The sequence below is a fragment of the Micromys minutus genome, assembly GCF_963924665.1.
Source record: "Micromys minutus genome assembly, chromosome: 23".
Classification (NCBI taxonomy): Eukaryota; Metazoa; Chordata; class Mammalia; order Rodentia; family Muridae; genus Micromys; species Micromys minutus.
Window position 1 is genome coordinate 44,966,827 of NC_137958.1, and position 15,377 is coordinate 44,982,203.

General features: G+C 43.5%; 1 protein-coding gene across 1 annotated transcript in view; it reads right to left on the reverse strand.

The window, feature by feature from the left end:
* Positions 1–15,377, reverse strand: part of FAM3C (FAM3 metabolism regulating signaling molecule C) — a 47,142-nt gene that overhangs the window by 8,463 nt on the left and 23,302 nt on the right. Inside the window, exons 4-8 of the mRNA XM_080936541.1 lie at positions 12,251–12,280; positions 11,218–11,341; positions 5,020–5,078; positions 3,918–3,968; positions 1,424–1,508 (exon numbers count right to left, since the gene is read on the reverse strand). Of these exons, the coding sequence (XP_080792667.1) occupies positions 1,424–1,508; positions 3,918–3,968; positions 5,020–5,078; positions 11,218–11,341; positions 12,251–12,280 (349 nt within the window). The remainder of the gene's footprint in view (positions 1–1,423; positions 1,509–3,917; positions 3,969–5,019; positions 5,079–11,217; positions 11,342–12,250; positions 12,281–15,377) is intronic.

Here is a 15,377-nt window from a genome sequence, read left to right on the forward strand (position 1 = left end):
AAGGCATCTTTGAGAAACTCGCAAAGAAAGGGGTTCGCAGACGAGAACTAGAGACTGACTACGCCATCTTGGAGCCTTGACAGGGCACAGGTGCTGTGAAGCTCTGGAAATTACAAATGGGTTTTTTTTAAATACAGGAAAAGAGTAAAATCACCGAGAGAGGGAATATACTAATCATCTAATTTGGAGATGGAAAAGTACTTCTTCAACTTAAGAGTCAGAGAGACTTAAAGGAAAAAAAAACTACAGGGTCCACGTTACGCAAGCCACCACCCTACTCTGTCAAAAGTCAAAGGCACCTTGAGTTGACAAAATAAAAAGTGACTGTCTATAAAAACTATTTTTAATAAGAGAACTGGTTAATACCTTAATATGTAAAGGACTTTTACTAACCAATATGGACGAACTTTAATGGCCATAGGATATTTTATAGAAGAAAATGCAAAAAAGACAAAAACTTAGTGAGCACACGTATAAGTCTAACCTCACAAATAATGAAATAAGCCATTTCAACACACAAAAGCCATCTAGAATTGGAAACTAAAAAAAGTACACATTCCTTAACTCAATAATCTCACTTAAAATTTTGATTTTACAAAAAGACAAGTTATTGAGCTTTTAGGGCTACAACATCCATAACATACATTTTAAAACAATGAGTATAGACAGACAAAAGGAATGCTTAGTATGGGAAACAGGCAGAAAAAATGAAGAAAACGTGCGTAAAGTCACATGCTCTCCCTGCATGATGGGATGATGGAACTTGCTTTCCAAATGTCCCAGGATACACAACACAAGAAAGCAAGTTACAGAATCAGCATCATCATCTGCTAAACTTTATGAGGAATAGAATATCCTGGGCTGAGGAGATGGCTTGGCGGGAGGAGTGCTAACTCTTTACCCATGTCCGGTGGCTCACGATTACTCCACTCCAGAGCCCCCCACAGGCATGAGCATCACACGTACAGGTATACACACACACACACACACACAGAGGCACTCATCACATCTGTGTCCTTGACCATTAGGTCCAGTTTCAGAAATTAACCATAAGGTTATAAACAAAGGTCCAAAAGAGGAAATAAATGTGTAATAGAAAGTTATCACATGTTTATTAATTAGAAGAAAAACTTGACAGTTAGGGAGGAACTCTAACATGTGAGCCCATAGGGCAAACTGCTCTGAGTCATGAAAATGCTACTGAAGAATGTTAATCCAAAAAGCAAAAGGTGAATGTTAGAGAAAAATAGTTTAATCCTTCTGCGACATAAAAGAATTTATAAAATGCGTATGTGCAGAGTGATTCAAATTTCATAACATACGAATGATGAACTGGTACTTCTGTATGGTCACCTTATGTACTTGGTGACTTTGCTCTCCAGTGACAGTATAAAAGGTGGCCTTAGGCTTGGATTTTACGTACTTGGTTGCCCCGTCATCGTACGTTGCCATTAGTACCACTGTCCCGTCCTGTATGGTCTTCAAAAACTCAATGAATGGCGCCACATCTGAAGAAAAAGAGAGAACACTGGTTGGGGATTTTCTCTGTAAATAATGGAATTACTATCACAACAATCTCTAAGAATTAATGTTACAGAAGTATCCCTAAAAACCATTGCTTTTAATGAAAAGTGATTTCAGGTAAGATACATGAGTCTTAGGAAAAGCCTAAAAACTCATGTGTTTACCTAAGGAAGGAAAGAGAAAAGAATTCACTGAACAAAACGACCAAATCTATACCTTAATGTGGTCTCTGTTGCATAATTCATTCTCCAGTTCTAAATCATCTTGTGGTTTTCCTACTCATATCACTGGGCATGTAAAGTCCATGGCAAATGTGGGTCAAAGAATCATTTGTATAGTGAGGGCCCGAGAGGCCTCTCAAGTGTGGAACTGTGTCTACCGTTCTTAGGAAGCCTGATTCTGAGGTCCATGTGAGGTTTTGGGGACCAGAGAGGGTCTTGGCATTCAATATTAATGAGTACTTTTCTAGGAAAAGTAAGCCCCGCTTACTCAGAGACATCTGTAAAAATGTTTTTCTAATACGTAAAAAAGGCAGATTTTTAAAAAGTTTCTAGGTCTGTTGTTTTATAATAAGCTGGGGAAAAGAATGTAGACAGTAACTAAAAGCCATAATTAGATATGGCCAACATCGGTGCTCTTATATATCAAGGTCACAGGGACTTCCCAGTAACCCAGCTCAGTGACTGCTAACCAGTGCTGCCAGACAGACTGACCGGCCAGGTACTAAAGCGTTTTCTCTCGCAAGCTCTTGGCAGAGTTAGCTTTCCTTACAGACCACAAGTCTAAAACTACTCCAAAGATACGTTACTTGGAGTCTTCTCATTTTTCTTTTTTCAGCGGCAGGGATTCCAAACGTTTTCCACTAATTGACTGCATTTTACAATAAGAGCATTTCCAATGCGAAACATAAGCGCCAACAAGTCACTCCCGTCGAAATGAAAAGATGACACCAAACTGCTATTATTTCTAAACCAGGAAGAGTCCTTGGCAGCAAATCAGCTTCAGGGATGGGCAGGGAGTGCAATGCCAGAGCTCCGCTTACATGCCCGATTTCAACAGCTTCACGGAGGAGTCTCTGTGTTATAAATTATACTCAGAGCAATTGCACCCTCAGAGTTTAAAACCAAGGGGAGCCATGTAATTTAATATAGCTCTCACAGCTATGAAACATCCTCTAAACCTTAAATAAATAATGCACAGCATCTCATTAAGCGCTGAAGAAATGTTAGACACATCAGCTCGTCCTGAAACTGAGCATCAATAGCCAGCAAGCAGCCTGAGAACTGCAGGTCTATAGGGCATATGCAAATAGGCCAGGGACCCAAAAGGTAAAGAAACCCTGTGGGCTTGAAAGATGGCTCAGCATTAGGAGGGCTTGCTGTTCTTCCAGAGGCCTTGAATTTGGTTCTCAGCTCTCACACCAGGCAGCTCACAATGCCTGTAACCCAGGCTCTAGGTGTCCGAAGACTCTGGCCTCCTCGGGCACCTGCATCCTTACGTGTATATACCTATGTGCAGACCCATAACTACAATAATAGAAAAAGTATCTTTGGGGCTGGAGAGATGGCTCAGTGGTTAGAACACTGACTGCTCTTCCACAGGTTCTGAGTTCAATTCCCAGCAACTGGATGGTGGCTCACAACCAACTGTAATGGGACCTGATGCCCTCTTCTGGTGTCTCTGAAGACAGTGAGAGTGTACTAACATATATAAATAGATCTTTTTTAAAAAAGCATCTTTTTTGAAGAAAGCCTTCCCTTTGGGGTAACACTCTTTGGGGAGTCAGTGCCTGTTCCTCATGATGGCCACTTTGCCCTGTCCCCAGGACTCCCAAACACCAAAAGGATACATTTCTGTAGCTTGTTCTGAGCCCCGTAAATTGCAAAGAAAAGTCTATTTGGCAGAGGCCAAAGGTAAAAATAGGATGAATAATGGCATTTATTGCTTTTCTAGAACCTGACTTTACCTTATCTCCTGAAGGCTCCCACTTTTGACTAATTCTTGAGCTTCAAAAACCATACACAAGACAATGCAGTCAAGAACACTGAACTGGTTATACTGGTCTTCCGACGTTTCTAATTTTAGGCAAAACTAAAAAGCTCAGAGCTTTGAGTCAGGTGTCCCGTCCAACAAGGGGCACAGATGTCCTCCAAACTCACAATCATACACAACTTTCCAACAGCCAAACTTCAAGCAACATATTGCGGAAACATGACCAGACATGTAGTGAGGCCGGTCCGAGGGAGCCAAGTGTGAACAATGGGTTCACTGTCCCTCTCACATGGGTTCACTGTCCCTCTCACATGGGTTCACTGTCCCTCTCACATGGGTTCACTGTCCCTCTCACATGGGTTCACTGTCCGCAGCAAGAACGCCGGGTAAGTCGCACGTACCTCCTCCCCACATGTCAAAAAACTTGGTGTCTATCACTTCTCCCGTTTTCCCTGAAAGAGACAGAATACACACAAAGTCACACAACTGAAATATCAGTGTAGGAAAAATAAATCTCCTTGCCCAACGAGTGACTGGAACTCACAAACAGAAGGAACTGCTTATAAAATTTACAATCTGAATCACACACATAGACACGCATCAGTGGCTTCGGAACAACTCTATGCTACACTTCAATTTTACGTGGGATCATCATCCTGTGAGAATTACCATAAGGTCTACAGCAAAGAAGTTATCTACCTAAAACAGGTCTATATTAAAGTTATTTTTCAAACAAAATCTACACATATTTTGCCTTTAAGACCAGTAAAATGGATGAAGAGACATTAAAATGTTTACTTAGTACAGAGTCCTGTGGTTTCCATTATGACTAAAGCAACCAGCTTTTCTATATGGTGGGGGCTGGGTAAACTGCGGGCAGTCTCTACTCATGCCAGACAGTTACAGGAATGTGTACCCGAACAGAGGCAGCTCCACAGGTAAGCACCTTGCACTCATGGGCTGGACGCTTACGATTTACTTCTATGACACTCACTACGTTCTTGATGCAGTGGACTTGTTTGCACCAATGAACCTCTGAGGGGAATGTGGTCAGTACTAAAAACTTACAACAAATCATGGCTTTCTTCATTCCGCCTCATACTTATCTAACAACCCACCATCCCTTGCCTTTTGACAAACCCTTGTAAGTCTTTATCTTCATACTAAGAATTCTGAAAGGCACAGCAGTGTAGCACCAATTAAGTATTCGGTCAGTAGTTTGCAGCTGCTGAAGAAGACATGGTACCCAACGGTAGATTCAAGTGTCTGTCTGCGATGGTTTAGACAAGAGGGCACCCTTGTTGGAAAGGCTTCAGGGTTGACTGGTGTTTACTCCTCTGATCCCAAGAGTATATTGTAGTGTGGGGCATATATATATATGTGTGTATACATATATATACACACACACAAATATATATATACTTATATATATCCATTTATATATATATATGGATATATATATATCCACTCATTACACTGATAAAGTACAGTAATTAATCTTACCATTTACCAAGGCAACATTTATTCCTCTTCCAACATTATTCTTCACACCACTCATCAGACTAAAGTGAAGGAAGACAAACATTGGAATCAGACAGCATACGTAAACATGTCACAGAAATAAAATGCAAAGAGATATATTATACACATATCACATACTCAACTCAGCAAACAAAAAAACCAACTGTAATTCGAACTCAAACAATACTTCATAAAATTAAAAACTGCACATAAAGTTCTAATGGTGCTGGAGAGATGGTTCAGTGGTTATTAGCATGTACTACTTATACAGAGGACCAACACCCAAGGCAGGAGGATCACAACCTCCTGCAACTCCATCTCCAGGGAGACTGTACACCTCTGGCCTCTGCCAACACTTGCACATGCCCAGACACACTGAAATGCAAACAAATTCTTTAATTTTGAAATAAATTTCGGTTGACCTGCCACACTGCGGCTGCTCTGTATCATGAGGTTCCTGCCATGCGATCTGAGGTATCCTTCAAGCCCGCTACAGAACACCATCTCTATCATTCTCAAAATGCCAAAGGGCAGACCCTCTCTTCTCTGCCTTCTATGGGCGCTCTGAGATACAATGACATGAAATGGAGTTGTGTGCTGTACAAACACTTTAAAATCACAAGCTAGGAGGTGTGGGGCACTACTGCGTCTGTACCACCCAACTGTGAACATTTTCCTAGTCATTATCAATGTAAACCTTCTCTGCGCTCAGAAGGAGCGCCATACTTACTGATTACCTCACCGAAGCCAAGCACGGGCTGCCTGAGATAACCAGCACACGGTCTGCAGCTTTCAGACCTCTGGCAATGCCAGATGACCCCGTGAGACAGATGGTGCAGTAGCATACTGGCTCGCCAACAGTTTATTTTATGGGATATGAAACCAACATTTGTAGGTCATGTTAAAAGAATGTCAGGTAATAGCAATTTCCCCCAGCAGTGTATTTTAAGGGGGTGCTGGGCAGACATGTGAACACACACACACTCACAATTGCACTCTGCAAATACTACATGTGTAGCACATTTATTAGACATTCCTCATAGAGGACTGGTTCTCACAGAAGGTGTTAGTGACTTCCACCGAACTCATATCTGTAACTGAACTAGAGTTGCAAGGAATATAATTCTGATACACATTGAGTGACAGTCGTTTATCTAAATGAGTATGACAAAGTACAGAAAAATAATGTTGAAGCTTCATGTGTCCAGTGATGAGAATGGCTCTACTAAATCACATAAGTTCTCTGGGCTTGCCAGTCCCTCCCTCCCACTTTCTGCTAGTTGCAATGTAATAATAGTTAACCAAGCATGAGAGATGGTGAACATCTAGGTCTCATTTACATTGTAACTATTTTCTCCTCTTTCTCTTAAGTCTAGACCTTATTTTAAAACCTTCCTGTTAAGGACCAGACAGTAACCCTGTAAGTCTTTACACTCAAAAACAGTGAGTAAATCTAAAGAAACCTCTTAATGCTTTTATTACCATATGTAAGTATCAATGGGTTCCATTCATTCTGCATGTGTTTAGGAAGTATTTTAATCATATATCCCATAACCCTCCCTCATTCCACATCACTATGTCATGCCCCTCAGCCCCTCCTGCTGACCCCACTTCCTCTTCCCAACTAATCCTCTCAAATAGCTCAAAGCTATCGGCAAACAGAAAAAAGAAAAATGCTAAAATGATAGACTTAAGGCCGCAGCTATCAACAACTACAGTGAATATAAGTAGTTCACACACACCAAATAAAGACAGAATGTGAACCATTGACTATCACAGAACTACACTCACTACCCAACAACGACGACAGGAAGTTCAATAAAAGTGTGAGAATGACGTATGCAAACAACCAAACAAGGAAATATTAATAATCACCAATCAATTATAAGAACAAACAAAACAGACATTTCCCTATGGCGAATTTTAAAAATGCAAGACATTATCAACAATTAGAAAGATGCATATGAGATACAACTTCACAACTACTAGATGCTGTAGTCTTTAGGGGTATTGAGGACCCAGGACTTCACACACAGTTGATACAAAGGTCAAATGGGGGGTCACCATGAAAACCAATCTGACAGTTTATTCCTTTATAAGCCAGACAGCCATCTGCACCAAAGGTCACTAGAGCGCACGCACAGAGAGGACCAACACATCCACAGAAAACCTGCATAGAAAATGTTTCAGAAACACTGATCTTAATAGTCAGAAAGGGCAAATAATTCATACACCTTTTGACGTGATAAAGGGCTACACAAATGAGGCATATCTATAATGGAAAATCATTTAGCCACTGTCTAAGTTAGGGTTTTACTGCTGTGAACAGACACCATGACCAAAGCAATTCTTATAAATGACAACATTTAATTAAGATAGCTTACTGGTTCAGAGGTTTAGGCTATTATCATCAAGGTGGGGACGAGACAACTTCTAGGCAGTTATGGTGCAGGCAGAGCTGAGAGTTCTACATCTTTATCTCTAGACAGCTAGAATGAGAGTCTTAAAACCCACACCCACAGTGACACACCTATTCCAACGAAGCCACACCTTCTAATCCTGCCACTCCCACACAAACCATCTCAGCCATGAAGAGAATTAACTAATACAAGCTACAAGGTGGATGAACCTTGAGAACTTTATACCAAGTGGAGAAAGTAAGAAGGAAAGGGAAGAAAGGAAGGAAGAAGCCTAAAATGACCATGGCAAACTGTCTTACTGCTTCCATTGCTGTGAACAGACACCATGACCAAGGCAACTCCTACAAAGGACAACATTTAATTGGGTCTGGCTTACAGGTTCAGAGGTTCAGTCCATTATCATCGAGGCGGGAAACATGGCAGCATCCAGGTAGACATGGTGATGGAGAAGGAGCTGAGAGTCCTACATCTTCATCTGAAGGCCACTAAGAGAAGACTGACAAACCCAGAGCAGGTAGGAAAGTTCTTAAAGCCCACCCCAACAACAACACACTTCCTCCAACAAGGCCACACCTACTTCACCAGTGCCACCTCCTAATAGTGCCACTCCTGGGGCCAAGGATATTCAAGTCACCACACAGAGCTTGTAAATGATGCTGAACTATACAACAAACTCAACAATGAATTACAATTCAATTACAAATGAATAAGGAGTGGGTAGATATGAACTACATCTCCCAGCTGTTTAAACGAAGGAATGTGTGTGTCAAGCACACCCGTGAGATAGACATTAGCTTCACCACAGACAACTGTCAGGGCTGTATCCGGAGAGGAGCACCTCAAAGCCTGTACTCCAGGCCCTGGAGAAGTATACTGGATGGTCCCAAACGACACCGGTTACAATTGACGTGTTGGTTAATAATCAACCTGCATCAACTTCCCAAGGAGACTGTTTCCAAGGAGACTGTTTCCAACACCTTAGAAGATGCTCTGTACTCCTGTAAACTTCAGTCCACCACAGATGGAAGGAAGGAAGGCATCAAGATATACAGTGTGGCAGGCTTCCCACAAGGGGGCAGCAACCTATCACGTTAAACAGATCAAAGCAGGGAAAACCCGAAATCAAGGAAAAGCCACCCAACACAGGAGTAGTCACAGCAATTAAAGCATTTAGTTTATTCTTTATGACTGTGAAGGGCCCTGTGGCATACTATACACCTTTAGAAAAAAATAAAAAAACCTCAGGGAGAAAATGGCATCAGCAGCGCTACACACTTTCAAACACCTGTCACCAGCTGTGGCTACTTTAAGCATCTTGAGGGGAGCTCATCTGAGCACTAGAAACGAGCAAAGCCCTGGGCCTGCAGTCGGTACCTTCACAGCTGTAATAAATAACCATCATAGTGTAGCGAGCCAGAGTAACCCTGTCCAGACACAGCAATATGCAGTCTTCCTGTCAACAGTGAGTTCCTGAAGTCAGAGCAGCTCTGCAAGGACATATTTTATTAGGTACTCGCACATTTTGTAGGGTAACAGGCCAAAAAAAGAAAAAGTTACGAATAAAGACGCTTTTACCATGGCGTCTGCTAACCGTGGCTTTCCCATTTGTTCCCTAGGTGAGTCATCTTACATAGCTATGAAATTAGTTTTTCAGCATGAGATCACAGTTAAAAGTCTAAATACTTACTCAACACAGTTATAAAGTTATCTCAACCCTTGACCTGTGTCACTCAGAGATTCGTGTGTGGCCTGGCCCATTCACTTCTAGAACTTTCCTCCCTTTGGCCTGTGAAAAATGTGCCTCCTGTCTGGGATGTTCAGAAATGTCTGTTCTGCCTCTGGCTGTCTCCTGATCCCAAGGTTTTCGGATAGCATTCGGTGCGTTAGGATCCAGCGTCATAGGTCAATCGAAAGTTGGGCCCTTTCTCCTCCATTCCAATCTCAAATTAGACTCTACCTCACTAACGCCCACAAGTAAGTGGCTCACTGCCTGCAGGGGGGGGGGTTCTGATGGACAATCACTTAGTGGCATTTACCTTAATTAGGTATCTGTCAACTGCTAGACTGTACGTCCTGTGACAGATGAAGACAGACGCAATCAACACCTGGTGAAGAAATGGCCACCTAGGCAAGCAGTCTCTTCCCGTTCGCATTGCTTAAGAACCTCCTGAGTTTTCAATTCAGAAATAATTACACAGGGAAAGGGACCGGGCTAAGAATCAGTCTCTGCAGTCTCCCTGCTAGAGATCCTTGGGCAATTCCAAAGCCCTTCTACAGGGAGCACCTTCACGGCCTGAGGTCTAGCTATAAACTTTCATCAATTATTAATCTCTCTTGGGAATGGCAGCAGGATTCTTGAAATGCAGCTGATTTGTGGGCAGCCTTAATTTTTTTTGGGAGGGGTGTCGAACAAACGAAAGCAGAGAACAAATTCTACATGACATGCCCACCATGCTAGAACCAAAAGATCTGGCTGCCAGCCCAGCACAGTTATACTAAGCCCTACTGCCAACAGACATTTATCTTCTGCCCTCTATAACTGCGGTTGGAAAAGCAGCTCTGGGAAAGGGTTTAATGTCCTCCCTACCTTAAACTCAAGGCTTCAAAGACAAGGAATAAAAGTCAGCAGACTGTCTGTGGGCAAGGTATTCCAAAAAAACTTTTTCCTCCTATTATTGAGACTCAGACTTGGACTCTTCAGTGAGACGATAGGGAGTGTTTTAAAAAAAAACCTAGAAACTTCCAAAACGTGCACACTCGGCTGTGCCATTAAACAGATCTGGGGGTACGGAAAAGGCGGGAGGTAACCGCTTGACAGTGGCTGCCGAACAGCATTTGGGAAAACGAGCGGAGAGGAAAAGCATCAATTTTGCAAGAAAGCGTTGGTTTCGTGGTTCACTGAAATTTTAATTTAAAAGCTCTGCCCAAAACTCATGCATAAAGAGCTGTGAGAAAGAGCCTGGTTTGTCCTGTTTAACTGCACACCTCTTACTCTTTAGCCTACATAGCCTTGCGCCATGTCAAATGAGCTCCTGTTCCTAAGTCTTCTGGGCAATTGGGTGAAGAACACTAAAACCAGGGTTTGCAATGGCAGAAGCAGGAACTTGGGACAGCCCCGATGGGGCGACTAGAGCAACCTGGGAGCCTCCCAGCTCAGCCCAGAGCAGTTCAAGTATGGCGGGGACCCTGCCCCGCCCCCGGTCCCGCTCCGGCCCCGCCCCAACCATGGCTCCGCCCCGACAATAGGTCCGCCCAGACCACAGCAGCCCCCCCTCCGACCACGCCCCAACTTGAAATCCGGGTCAATCTAGCCTCAGCAAGCAGCATTCAAGTATCAAACAAGAAAGACTAAGATGTGAAGCATCCATTGCTCTGGGAAAAGCTGCCAATGGGACTTAATGTTTTTGATATGGGATCTGTGGTCACCAGCCGTGTGGAGACACTGAGCATTAGAAATGAGCCAACTAGAGAAATGATATTCTTTTCATGAATTTAAATGAGTTAATTCCCCCGCACCCCCCCCCCATACTTAAGAATTAAATTTTCATTTGATTCAGCCACCTGCATACTTACACAAAGCCAAATAAACACAGGTCTCTTGGTCACGCTCTTTAATGTACGGGGAGGGGACGGGGGGAGGGGAGAATCACACAACGATAACTGAAATTTCAGGCTGTTAGTAAAAGCATTTCATTGCCCTTAAGTTCGTTGGCTGTCACTCAATACACAACCTTCGAGTTCCAAGCCATCTGATACTCACACATTGTCCTCCAGGCAGATCTTGGGTCCTACGACATTAGCTGCTCCACTAGACATTTTAAAAGCAAAATGCTTCTCCGGGCACGCTTTCGAGATCCCACATTTATACCTGGGAGGCTTTGTAGCTTCAGGGAGAACAGAAACATGTTTGAGATTCTTTAGAAAACAAATTAAGATTTCATAATCGGATAGTTTTAGATCTCAAACCACAGACACAAAAACATATACATAAGACATTAAGGTATACCTAGCTAGGGGCTAAAGAAAGGGCTCAGCGAAAAAGCGGCTGCCTTTTCCAGAGGACCCAGGTTCAATTCCCCGCACCCACATAATCATCTGTAACTCTAGTTGCAAGGAATCATTTACCCTCTGCAGAATCTTTCAGTATCAGGAACATAGGTGGTATGCATACATACAAGCAGGCAATACACCATGCACATTTGAAAAATTAATTAAAAAGGAGAGATACACATACTTTAAGTAAAATGTAAGTAAATAATAAAAACTCTTAAAATCTGTCAGAACATTTTTCCTCTGAGGGTATCAAAAAAAAAAAAAAGACCAAGGAGAGAAGGAAGAAAGGCAAAGCTTCCGAAATACAGCTCAGACTCTCCTGAGTCTGAGAAACTGGTAGAAACGGATCGTGCCATACGGTCTTGCTAAACAAGCAAGGTTGGTTTTGTTAAATTATTCTTGAGTGCCTGAGGCTTCTTGGTTGCCTCCTTTGGACATCTAGTCCCAAACCAAGATCAGTGAAAGCTGATCCTTTCACCCGGCCAGGTATCAATCACTCTCAGCTGACTCTTCTCTTCGCTAAAACGTGGTCTTGCACTCACACCATGCGTGGAAACACCAGGTAGAGAGCAAACGCCCACTGAGAAAGAAGAACCTAGGATACTAGGCCGTCCAACTCAGCTTGTCTCCTCCAGGGTTTGTTCACAACCTGCCCACACTCCTTGGAGAAGAGCTTTTCGCAGGGCCACACACAGGATAAAGTACTTATTATAAGACACCAAGGCGAGGAAGGGACTTACAGCGAATGGCCGAGTCCAGCGCAGATCGAGCTAGAGAGAGAAGCAGTTAACATTATTAGAAAGCGCAGGCCCATTAGCAACTACCCTCCTCCCATACACTAAAGCTTCAAGGAAGACTAGGTCACGTATGTCTGCTCGGATACAGTAAACACCAATGTCACCTCGGAGAGGCGTGTGTTGAAATCACAGAGAGCAGTGATTTGTCGCTGAGAGGTCACCTTAGACCTCGAATTTTATTTAATGACTTACTGCAAATCTGAGTCCTACTCAAAGAGTTCGCCTGAAAATCTACCTTTCAAAGACTACAGGCCTGTGCTGGTGAACATGATAGCGTTTGGACGCTGCCGCCAACACCACTGCTGCTGCAGGGGAATGCGGGGTACCCACCGCCCCGGGGAACGCTCACAAACCTGGCTTGGAGGTTTAGCAAGGATTCGGAAGTAAAACAGGAAGGTCAAGGTCGGGGAACCTGAATTTCTCAGAACAGAAGTTTACTGGGCATGGAGAAAGTTTATTTCCTCAGCTCAGGGAAGGGCAAAGGGCAACTCTTAGCCCCCACCGTGGGTCTCAACGGTCCTCCTTCCCCGTTACGCTAGTGCTCTGGAACGTGCCGGCGTCTGATCCCCGTCCAAGAACGAGGGTCAGCAAGGTATTGTGGGCAGCTGGCTCCTGATGTGGCTAATAAGTTCACTGTGACAGAAGCTGGCCAGCTGTCCAAGTATAAATAGATAGACACTTAGCTTTTACTTCTGCACTATTTTTGATAACTGAATTTCCTGTAAGTCTACTACTCAAATTATGAAACAGAAAGCTAAAAGCTGAAAGAGAAGATGTTTAAAGAGAAGAAACCAAGTGAGAGGCTTCAGCTCTCAAGAGAAAGGACGCTCGGGAGGATGCTATGTATGGGCCATTAAAGCCACACGGCTTTCGTGCAGGGAAGGAGGAAAGCACGGGACTCGGCAAAACAGCCTCCCCGACTCCAGAACCTATGCACAGACAGGACTCCCACAGAAAGACAGACAGGAACAAGCAAATAACAAAACAGAAAAGGGGAGGGTGTAAGACGGGAGCAACCACGTACTCAGGTGCTGGGGTTCCCAGCTCACTCCTTCCATTTCCTGGTATAATGACAGAGACTTGGTCCGATGGTTTCACTCTTTTGAATGAGAAAACTAACAACCCCCAGAGCGGAATCAGCAGTATGAAAAGTAGACACGCTCAGCATCAGTCTGTCTTTAAAAAGAAAAAGCACAATGGCTTGACACCAGGCCTGGCGTTCCCAGGACCCAGATGCTGGATGGACGGTGACATTCACAGGCGGTCCTCTGATGCACATTCACATGGAGAATGACATTCACAGGCGTCCTCTGACATACATGTAACAGGTGTGCTACACTCATACAACCATGTATACAACTCTCTCTCTCTCTCTCTCTCTCTCTCTCTCTCTGTGTGTGTGTGTGTGTGTGTGTGTGTGTGTGTGTGTGTGTGTGTGTGTAATTAGCCAGGTGAAGGTGGCACATGCCTTTAAGCCCAACGTTCAGGAAGCAGAGACAGGTGGATCTGAATTTGAGGCCAGCCTGGTCTACAGACTGGATAGCCAGGGCTACACAGAGAAGCCTTGTCTGAAAAAACAAAATCGAACAGAATTCATTAACTAGTCAACTAAAGAAAAGAGTGTCTCGCCAGACTCGGGTGTTTAAATGTCTAGAAAGGAAGACTATTCCAATCAGGAACTCCAGTCTCTCCGACCTGTGCCGGGTTATCGGATGGCAGGTCATCTGATCTATTATGGTAATAAGACATGGGAGGAAGAGTTTCGGAGATAAGCACAGGACTGGGTGTCTCACTGCTGTGTTAGTCTCAGGCCGTAACTGTAATCAGTAGAGCTAGCTTTTATTTTTAGTTTATTTTTAATTTTGTATTACATGTACTTACTGAGGTGAATGCATACAGTGTGTTCACACATGTGTATATACGGGCATGCCTAGGAACACGTGTGGAAATCTCGGGACAACTTACAAGTGAACTCACATAGTCAGGCTTGAAAACAAGCATCAATTCCCCGCTGAGCAATCCTGCCGGTCTAGAACTATATTTTAAACAGTCTCATGTGTCACCCAGGCTGACTGCACACTCGTCACTCCCGGAGCCAAGGGCAGGTCAGGGACCATTAGAATAACTCTTCTGACTAGAGAGGTTTGTGCCTGAGTCTGTCTATCAAAGACCCTGCTAATATCATCTAGGGGAAAAAGGCCAATTCCAATATGAAAGGTGTTGACTTGTTTTTTTAGGTAGACGCCTCAGAGAAGGAAGGGGCTGGGTGACGATAGGGAGATGGCTCAGAGCCCTCACTGCTGCAGAGGACCTGGGCTCCGTTCCCAGCACCACACGGAGGCTCACCATACACAGTAAGTACAAAGGTGCTGCCCAGGTATACATGCGGGCAAAGCATTAAATAGTAAACATAGATGTTTTTAAAAAAATTGAAAAACATCAAGTCATGTTTGCTTGTTAAATTTCAGATGCCAAACCTGCAATTGCTACTTAGTTAAAAACAGAGGAATGGGAACCAGTTTGTTAGGCATCGGGCTTGTGGGTAAACATCCCTCCACAGAACCTGTGTTAGTTGATGAGATGCTTGAAGCAAGGAAAACTCTCAAGCGCTTTTATACAAAGTTAGTTTATCTGTATCCAATACCCATCAAAATGGAAAGATTTTCCCTTGGGCTGCAACTATGAGAATGGGAACCTCCAGGCGAGCAGATGACCTAATTTCCATTAATATGGGGGCAAGCACAACCTGGAAGACCACAGCCCCTTCATCTGCACGCTTTACTTCTGACTCTAGGTGGTAACCCCAGTCTTCAATTTCTTTGGACAGTCCATCAAGGGACGGGCACAATCCTACCTGATTCATCAGACTTCAGTGAATGTCCGACTACAGGATTAGAACTACTTTGTACCTAAGCTTTTAATACTGTCTCAAGAAACCTACGCATCTACTACTGACCAAGGGCTGGGACCCCAAAGGCTAAAAATAATTAGGTCCACACAACATTCACGCAACAATGTCTGTGCAGTTAACCTGGATGTCCTTCAGTTCTGTACCAGTTAAAATGTTCAT